We start from the raw sequence: 10,312 nt of genomic DNA, 5'->3' as shown, positions 1-10,312 counted from the left end.
AAAGTTTTTTAATGCAATCTTCTGTAAGAAGTAATTAAAATGTAAGAGCCAAACAATCTAACATCGAACGTAAGTAATTTCCTTCAAGATACACTTTATCCATCAGCCTGAACCGTCAGTCACTGCCCTGCTAACCCTCATAGTGAAACGGGTGCTATCTTACTTAAACTAGCTCAACTTTCCGTGACAACAGTCTCAGGAGTGGCATTTTTAAATACCCAGCGTGTGCATCAGTCATATTTGAGGGCAGGCACAAGAATTCTCATAAAGTTGGTGAAGCTGTGGAGTACCACCTGGGGATGGAAACATGACTTGTATCTTCAAGGGGAGAGAAAAACCAAACGCTTATAAATGAAGGGGATTTGGGATACTTAGGGTTGACACAGAAAACAGAATTTTATATTTTCATCATTTTTGCAAAGAAAATGTCTCCATGATCATGTTATCAACATCATTCTTTATATGTGTGTGTATACACATATGTACATATACACACACACATATGTAAGTATACATACATAATTATTATTGTTTGGGGTGATGCAGAAAGCCACAAATGAGAAAAGGACACTAAGGTTTTAATAAGGGGAACAAAAAGTTCTGTTCACCAGTATAGATTCACATTACAGTACACCAGTATCGACAGCATTTTCTTGTCTATTTTTGGTACAGAAGATGGCATCTCTCTACATAACCTGGTAAGGCTTCAGTAACTAAAGCATAAAACAAACAAACAAAACCCCCGCAAAAAAACAAAACAAAAAACCCAGCCTATTAGTTTACAGTTTATTTTAAAAATTCTGAAAGACACTGCAAGTTCTAAACTTTTAGTAGGTGCTCCCCACACACAACCATCTTGTCAAGAACCCAGCAGAAGAGCCCCCTCTCCAGGAAGCTTTGCAACAGCAGACGTGTGCGATATGGGTGTTTCTTACCACAAGAAAAACTTATACATGGCACATTCTCACTCATATCTTGTAATGTAAAAAGTTACAAACATACCTAATCAAATAAATAATAATAAAAAAAGAATTTGAATGTATTTGTAAGTATCCTAAAACCACTACATAGAATAATGGCAACTTTCACTCACAGATTATTTACAAGGTAATACCCAGTGTGGGTACACTGCTACAAAACTCAAAACAGAAGGAGTAAACTTGAAATGTTTTCCATAGTAAAGATCTAGCAGCATGACTATCTAATGCTGTTTTCTCCCGATTGCTTCTAAAACGTTCCTTTTACTCTGTGTCTTCGTCCAGTTCATAATTGTCTTTATCATAAATATCTTTTACTAAAAGAACCCGTACGAGCATATTTTCCAAGGTGTTTCGGTCCAGCGAAGCAGACGTGTACCAGACAGGGCTGTCTGCAGAGCTAGAGCGTTCTGGTTGCAAATAGAAAACATCCATTCTTTGATTAAGATTCTGTGGACTTCAGGAGAAAGGAGAAAGTCCATGTCACAGTATGTACACGAAATTCCTCACAACTTCCTTCTTTTCTTTCAAGAATAATTCTGCTACCATTAACCACATTACATGGGCAGACCACATGCATAATCACCTACATTAAATATTCTATCACTGAGATATTCTAAAAGTTAATTTCTACAATAAAAGATTATTTTCCCACTATAATTTCTGTATTTCACTGAATCCAAGACACCATCGATAGAAACATTATCTTTAATCATTATTTTAATATTGCCATTAAACAAGTAAAGCACTGCCAATTATAATTTCAAGATGCATCAATTATAATATGCATCCCAGTTTCAGAGACAGTATAAAATGTGAGAAATGTGTCTTAGAATTGATGAAATACAGTAAAACATAAAATAAAAATACTTAACAGCGTTACACAAAAGAAATAGTTTTTAAAATAAGATAATACTGAGATAGGAATTTCCAACTAATAAATAGTTACTACCATTGGAAGATCCAGATACTGGTGCAGGGCCACCCAAAACTATCGTCAGAAATATTAATTATTAAAAATAATCATCCTATAGGTGACATTACTGCTTTTATGGTTCTTGAGAGTTAACCTGGAGAAAATTTATAAAAACAATTTACAAAACTGTTTACATAAGAAAACACATTCTGAGTTCATGCTTGCCTTTTAAAAATTAGAGTGCATACTTAAAATAATGAACAAGCATAAAATAATTTGTGGTCTCCAAAAATTTCACTGGTTTAAAATATTTTAAACGCCTGTTGGTACCCGCGGGAGAAAGTAGTGGTGCAGTTGGAACACACAGGGCCCTGAGAAGACGCTGCGCCCTGCCGACACCTCAGGGATCTCCCTCCAGAACCGAGGACTCGCCTCTCTCCACCTTCTCACCAGGGCGTCACTGGGACCCAGGCCCAGGCAGGACTGCTCTCTGCCTGCCACAGCAGAGCTGGCTGCAACAGAGACACCACAGCCCAAAAAGCCTCAGCCCAAAAAGCCTAAGACATGTACTGTCTGACCCTCTGCAAGTACAGCAGTCATTTCGTTAGTAGAGAGCGATTTCTTAACATGTGCTTAAAACATGAAGTATAAGCTGGGTATTTTACAATAACAGGACTAAAAACGTTATAACTGAAAGGACTTCATAAGTGAGAAAAGAGAGAAATCTAAAAAAAAGGACCAAGGAAAAAAATGTCACCTCTTGGTGACATAAATTCACAGCAACTAACTGTTACTACCATTAAAAAAAATCAAATGTCATTAACACTTACCTTTTAGACAAGTAGCATTCAAACATTTTCACAGGACATCTAGAAGGATTGGCTGTATTTTCAATTTGTTCAAATACTGGCTCATCATCTTCATGTTTTCTTTTTCCAGTAGTAATTTTATCTTAAACAAAAATCACATAAACTTTCTAAGACCAACCTTGAAGAAAGGTGACACTATTCACTCTGATCACTCCCAGTATCTCTTACACCAAAGAAAGGGACCAGGTGTGCTTCAGAGCTCTCAACTGTGGCTTCTGGTAATTCCTAATTTTAAGACAACATAGGCTGTCTTATCTTATGAAAATGACAGTCCTTAGGTTCTTAACAAGTGACCAGGTGGTCTTTAGTAAGGCAAGGAGTGGCAGTCCCTGCCACAGACAATCCCAAAACGAAAACCTGTTACACTACCTTCATTATCTGTTCCACATAAGGAAGACACTTGGTATCGAAGACATGCTTTATTTTCCATTGTTAAAGGGTTTTTTTTCCAATGCCTAAACACAGTGCCAAAGGAAAGCCTTAAGTGCTGTTCCACTGTTTTCAGGCCAAAATACTTAGTGTTAAAGTAGAACAGGGTATTCAGAAGAGCTACTGGAGAGTGTGATCCTAGCTGTTTTATCCTCCAGAGATAATCTTCTTCAACTCGAGAAAATATTGACCCTTAAATAGAGAGAAAGATTTTTAAAGAATTACAATAAACAGTTTTCATGTAACCAGCTAGAAACAGATAGAAGTTAATTCAAGAACAAACCTAGTCCAATCCTCCATTCACTCCAGATCAACTGGAATGAATTTCAGAATCACCTATGCGGCTCTGAAACAACACAGAGCCGGGAAACACAACAGACTACACAGCTAGCACCCCCGGGGTCAGGCCTGGAGTCTGCTCCTGGTCTTCCAGAGGACAAGCAGACCATGGTCAGAAGGGAATTTTACATCTGCAGAAATCCTGAAAAAAAATAGGTGATTTCCATTCAAACAAGTTTTCTTTATACATCTAAAACAGAGGTTTCTTACAGAAATTTACATCAGAATCTCAACTGGAGGGCTTAAGAAATGAGCATCCAGTTTCTTACTCCAAAGAAAGTGGGTCACGTTTATTACAAAGTTCTTCATAAACACTAGCTATCAACCACATTCATTTCTAATTCAACGAAAGACGGACCGATGCGTCCATGAATAAGTGCTCTCTCATTTAAATTATTTCCTAATTATCTGTAGTACACTTTCTATAAACACAGAAAATCCCAGCAGCAAGTGGGCGACATTTTATTTAAAGGAGCATTACCATCTGGAAGTATGCTTGGTTGCCAACTTCGGAGTATTTTATTCAATTCTTGCTCAAATGTCTGGAATCCTGGATCAATAAATATGTTGTCTTTTCGATTACTACCATACAAGTACTACAAAAAAAAAAAAAAAACTTGAAGGATTTAAGATTTATATGAGCTAATTACAGACCACTTATACTCTATTTCCTAAGGAAAAAATAAACGTCTTACGTCTTTGTCTTTATTAGCATACTAATAAGAGATGACTGCCTTCTCTATATATCTGGAAATCAAAGAAACATAAGTTACCAATTAATCTGTTGCTTAAAAACCTCAAAGCTGAAATGCAAAGGCAAGAACTCGGAACGTAAGAACTGGATGAGAATCTTCAGTCTGTCAGATGCAAACAGAGCACGTGGCCCCGAGGCTCAGCACACAGTCCACAGACGCCAAGGGTGAGGGCAGGGCGGGAGGGTTTCTGTGCGTGAAGCCTCTCCGAGCAGCCTGTGAGCTTGATGCTTTTCCCCTTGCTTCCTCTCTATGCCCCACTCTCCCTGAGTTAGTGCAAATTTATGAATCTTACAACTTACTATGACAAACCTTAAACGGTGAGGGTTGCTAAAGAATGACTTAAAACACCAAAGTTTGCGAACTCCATCTCCAGTGGGTAAAAAGAACGCTCAAGTAAAATGTGTGACAACAGCCCAAAGAACGGGAGGTGGAAACTGGGATCACAGGGCTTGAGGTTACCACATGGGAGACAGGGCAAGAAGGTCTGAAGGTATATAATGATTAACTGAAGACGCACACTGCAAACCCACTACAAATAATTTAACAGGCATAAATAATAAAGCAACGATGGAGATAAATGTAATCACAAAAAATAATTCAAAAGCAAGCAGAAAAAGACAAAAACAAAAAAACCCCACAAAGAACAGATACAGTGACCCCTCATCCAGTTTCACTTTCTGTGGTTTCAGTTACCCCCAGTCAACCAAGGTCCAAAACTATTAAATGAAAGATGACAGAAATAAACAATTCATAAATTTTAATTGCAGGCCATTCTGAGAAGCCATGATGAAATCTTGCGATGTCATGTCGTCCCGCCCGGAGGGACGTGAATCACCCTTGGTCCGGCGCATCCCGCACATCAGCCACCTGGTGGCCATCCGGGTTGTCAGATCCACTGCAGGGTTGCAGGGCTTGTGCTCAAGTGACCCTTACTTTACATAATTATGGCCCCAAAGCAAGAGGAGTGAAGCTGGCAATTCGGACACGCCAGAGAGAGGACGCACAGTGCTTCCTTTGAGTGAAAAGGTGACAGTTCTGGACTTAATCAGGAAAGAAAAAAATCGGATGCTGAGGTTGCTGAGATCCACGGTAAGAACAAATCTTCTATCTGCGATGTCGTAAAGCAGGAAAAAAATTCAGGCTAGTTTTGCTGTCACACCTCAAACTATAAAAGCTACAGCCACAGAGGGTGGTCAGTGCTTAGTTAAGATGGAAAAGGTGTTAAATTTGTACAATAAGATTTTTGAGAGAGAGAGAGAGAGAGACACATTCACAGAACTTTTATCACAGCATATTATGATAATTTGTCCATCCTGTTAGTAATGATTGTTGTTAATCTCTTACTGTGCCTAATTTACAAATCAGAACTGTATCACAGGTAGGTGTGTAGAGGCCACTGTAGTATACACAGACTTCAGCCCTCCAGTAGGGATCCTGAAGTATCCCCTGTAGGTAAGGGGGGTCAACTGTATAACAAGCACAAACAAGCAGGATTTTCAACCCAGTGATTAATTACATTAAATGTAAAAGGTCTAAACTGGGGTCTGCACTACAGTCCTGAAGGCTGGCCCGCTGCCTGTTTACAAATACAACCAAGTTTTCTTAAAACAGAGTGCAAGCGCCCAGGCTGCTTTCCACAGATTAAGTATGGCCTACAGAGCCTAAAATGTTTACCAGCCGGTTCTTTAAATAAAAAATTTTGTTGGTCTGAACACACCAAGACAAATATTATCAGACTGGATTAAAAATTTTTTTAATTTGAAAAACAAGGCCGGGACTTCCCTGGTGACACAGTGGTTAAGAATCCACCTGCCAGTGCAGGGGACACGGGTTTGAGCCCTGGTCCGGGAAGATCCCACATGCCGCGGAGCAACTACGCCCGTGTGCCACAAGTACTGAGCCTGCGCTCTAGAGCCCGCGAGCCACAACTACTGAGCCCACGTGCCGTGCTCTGTAGCAAGAGGAGCCACTACAATGAGAAGCCCATGCACCGCAACGAAGACCCAATGCAGCCAAGCAAAAAAAAAAAAAAAGATAAATAAAAAACAAGGTCCAACAATATGCTGCCTAAAAGGCACCTACTTTATACCTGGAGACACAGCAAGTGGAAAGTAGAAGGATGAAGAACATAAACCATGTGTGCGCTGACCAGCAACTAGGCCAGAGCACCATCATCTGAGTTGACCTAACGTTACTCCCGCTAGTCAGAAGGAAGATTAGAAATAAAAGCACCAGCTCTTCAGGACAATTACATAAGATCTGGCGGCGGGGGAGAGGGGGATGCACACTGTTTATAAAACAAAGGGAATGCTCGCCACTGACTGAATTCACTGAGCTCTGACCCAGACGTCTTCAGGGGCTGACACAACAACTGGGAAGCAGAGGGAAGGAAAGACACCAAAGTGTGTAACACGGTTCCCTGTCCTTGGGGACAAAGGTTCCATGTCTTTTGCCACATTCATAAAAAAGGAGTTGCACGCACATCTAGCCAAGCGCGATGGGGTGGGAGGACCCAGGGGAACAGGCGCCCACCACCCACTCTGGGTAAACGTGGTATGAAGGACTCGCACACAGATGTAAAACAGTGTGTGAAAGACTGACCGGGACTGTGGGGCTCACGTAGCCCCTTCTTTCTTCCTCAGACATTTCCATATTACGTGAACTTCTGGCGACAGCCACCACCCCTTACACCATTGGAAGAACAGGATTAGCTACCGCATCTGTGAGGGAGGAAAAGAGGCTGGCCCACCCTCACTTCTCAACACACCACCTGCCCCACACGTCCAAAGCGCTTGGAGAGGAAGCCGTGCTGCTTTTGTTGTCAGCCGGGGACGGAATCAGAAAACGCATCACACAGAGAAAGACGCACATTCTTCCAAAATAGCTCCTACCTCTGTACGCATCCTTGAAGTACCAACAAACAGCAATGATTTCTGGAAACTATCTTTTAGACATCTTATCACCACAGTGAGTTTGAAGATTATTTTTAAAGCTGGTTATAAATACCATACAGTCTTTTACAAAAAATTAAATCAAGCCTGTGAAAATCTGTCCAGTGATGAGAAGAGTAAAACAACTGGTTTTCCAATTGTGGTAAAAATATACAGAACATAAAATTTACCATCTTGACCTTTTTTATAAATTTTTTGGCTGCGCCGCACCACATGTGGGATCCTAGTTCCCCGACCAGGGATTGAATCCGAGCCCCCTGCATTGGAAGTGCGGAGTCCCAACCACTGGACCCCCAGGGAAGTCCCCATCTTGACCATCTTTAAGAGTACGTTCTGGTAGTAAAAATTTATTTTGAGGAAACATTTTTCAGTTTATAAAGAACCTATTTTAAAAAGAATGGAAATTCTGACGCGTGCTACAACATGGATGAACTTCAGGACATTATGCTGATTTCACGTACATGAGGTACCCGGGAGAGTCAAACTCACAGAAACAGAAAGAAGGGTGGGTGCCAGGGGCAGCGGGACTGAGGGATGAGGAGTTAGTATTTAATGGGGACAAAGCCTCAGGTTTGCAAGATGAAGAGGGTCATGAAGATGGATGGTGGTCATGTTTCCACAAGATTATCAATGTACTTTATACCACAGAACTGTACACTTAAAAACAGCTAAGATGGTAAATTTTGTGTTATATGTATTTTACCGCAATTAAAAAATTGGAAAAAAATGAACCTACTTGAAGACATAATTTATAATTTATAATTTATAATCATTAATATTTACAATCCATTTAGCTTTCAAACCTCTAATGGTATTTGAAGTTCTAATATATAAATATTTTGCTACTGCAAAATATGTGATGGTCTCTGAATACACAGCAGTTTAGTGTGTTATTCCCCACCACTGCTTAGATAATCTCAGGCACATTTCTGTCCTGAAGGGGGAAAGTGAAATACAAGTGAAGACAATTCTAGTTTTCTCCAGTCACTTACTGCAGCACCTACTACCTGTTAGCAGCGAAATATTTAACTTTAGGCCTATAAGCAAAACTCTACACAAGAATATTTCCCCCTATCATCTACCATATTTACAAATACATAGGATGTAAAGCTAGGACCTTTTCTGACCTCTGGGCTCAAACCTGTACTATCTGTTCAAAACTAAAAGTCATTATCGAAAGTGGATCTTCATGTTTATTACGGGAAACGTATTCATTCAAGATTCACAGACATGTGGTTGAAGTTTACCTAAAACCTCTAAAGAATGAAATCTTTTATAAGATGATTCCAAAGAACTAACGAGTACTTACACTATTTAACAAGTCAGAAACACAGCAGAGATGAAACAGACCTATTTGCAGAGGGAAGTCATTTATCTGTTTACATGTATATCAGCACAGATCTATATATACATATATACACCATGCCTCAGAATGTTAATTCATTTATTTGCAATTGTAAGGTGGGGATGAAATCAACCTGATTATCATATATATACATGGTAACAAACACACACATCATTAGTCCTGTTACAAAAGATGCATGAGCTTCGAGTGGTCCGTTACTAACTATGTTTTTCACCTAAGTTCTTTTTGGTTTTGGTACACAGTTTTGGAGAACCTGAAGTTCACTTTTAGGGACACAGCACATTATAGCAGAAACACCTGTATACAAAGTAGCTAAGAAAACCCTTTATAATATCCCAGTATTTTCGAATAAATTACTTTCGCCTTTCTTGGTAAGCCAATAAACCCTGATGTTCTGTAATATTCCTGAAGCAAAACATTTTTTTCTCCAAGAACGTACCACAACAACCTTTCTTAACAACATTATATTCGAAAGTAACCACAGAATCACTCACCTCTTGAATCCCGAGGCAAAGGTAATAGATGCTGTCAGGTGCATAGTTCTCCCCATTTGGCCTTCGGATCTCATTGACAAAATGGGCCAAGCCATAGTCAAGCTCAGCCGTGGTGTGACAGAGTAGATCCTCTTTTAACTTTACTGACTTAGCTAAAAAGAAATAAAATTTAAAATAATAATTATTATTTACTGTCTTGAGATTAAGAAACTTTCTGAAATCACTTTATTCTGTGTAAGAATTTACAGGTAAAATAAGAGCTACATTTAAACGTAAAGTATTTTAAGCTACATTCTTGCTTTTTTTTTTTTTTTTTTTTTTTTTTTTGGGTACGCGGGCCTCTCACTGTTGTGGCCTCTCCCGCTGCGGAGCACAGGCTCCGGACGCGCAGGCTCAGCAGCCATGGCTCACGGGCCCAGCCGCTCCGCGGCATGTGGGATCTTCCCGGACCGGGGCACGAACCCGTGTCCCCTACATCGGCAGGCGGACTCTCAACCACTGCGCCACTAGGGAAGCCCTACATTCTTGCTTTTTAAAATCAAAGGCAGTTAACAAAAACCTTGATTGTTTTTTCAAGGAAAAACATATTTTTCACGTACAGTACATGCAGCTTCATGGTAATTAATGACTTACTCGAGTACCTTCTGGATTTTCACATACTATGGGTATTCTAATATCAGTCAACGTTAAGCCTTTACTGTGGATGAAGGAATGTTCTAAATTTACATGTATTTTCTAATGTAATTCTCATGACAACCCTACAAGGTGGGTACTGTTACCCCCCTTCAGAGCTGGGGAACTGAGATGCTAGTACATGAGGGAACCCTGGCAGTCTGACTCTAGCACCTCAATAAGGCCATACTTCCTACCCTCTTTGTGGTGCCACGGACTGGTCCATGCACAGTAAAGAGTCTGGCCTGCTGCAAGGGGCTCTATCTGCTTAGAGCAAACTTTCTTCTTTACCCACAATCATCATAATCATCAACTTCAATAAGGAAACAAGGTTTGTTTGAGTTGTACTGACCAGCAAGCAACAGGAGCTCCATGAACCGACACTACCGTAAGGGCTTCATTTGTGCAACACGGTGCGTGCCCGTGTGTGTGTGCGTGTGTGTGTGTGCGTGTGTGTGTGCACGCAAGCTCACTCACGCACATAAACGGATGCACAGAAGAATAGTTACCAAAATATGAATAAAAACCTTGATTTTAAATAGGA

At 40.2% G+C, this 10,312-nt stretch overlaps 1 protein-coding gene across 7 annotated transcripts in view; it reads right to left on the bottom strand.

Moving 5' to 3' along the window:
• Positions 1–377: 377 nt before the first annotated feature.
• ZMYM2 (zinc finger MYM-type containing 2) overlaps positions 378–10,312 on the bottom strand; it is an 89,994-nt gene continuing 80,059 nt past the window's right edge. For 4 of the 7 annotated variants that reach the window (XM_032610847.1, XM_032610848.1, XM_032610851.1 and 1 more), the window contains 5 exons: positions 9,097–9,248; positions 4,012–4,126; positions 3,132–3,383; positions 2,724–2,844; positions 773–1,434 (listed from right to left, as the gene is read on the bottom strand). In XM_032610847.1, the coding sequence (XP_032466738.1) occupies positions 1,242–1,434; positions 2,724–2,844; positions 3,132–3,383; positions 4,012–4,126; positions 9,097–9,248 (833 nt within the window). In that variant the 3' untranslated portion in view covers positions 773–1,241. Of the gene's footprint in view, positions 1,435–2,723; positions 2,845–3,131; positions 3,384–4,011; positions 4,127–9,096; positions 9,249–10,312 lie in introns of all 7 variants that reach the window. The other 3 variants (XM_032610849.1, XM_032610854.1, XM_032610853.1) reach the window with 2 other exon arrangements.

Source organism: Phocoena sinus, chromosome 18 (genome assembly GCF_008692025.1).
Source record: "Phocoena sinus isolate mPhoSin1 chromosome 18, mPhoSin1.pri, whole genome shotgun sequence".
Classification (NCBI taxonomy): domain Eukaryota; kingdom Metazoa; phylum Chordata; class Mammalia; order Artiodactyla; family Phocoenidae; genus Phocoena; species Phocoena sinus.
The sequence above is the reverse complement of the archived record's forward strand: the minus strand, read 5'-3'. Positions and strand labels throughout refer to the sequence as shown.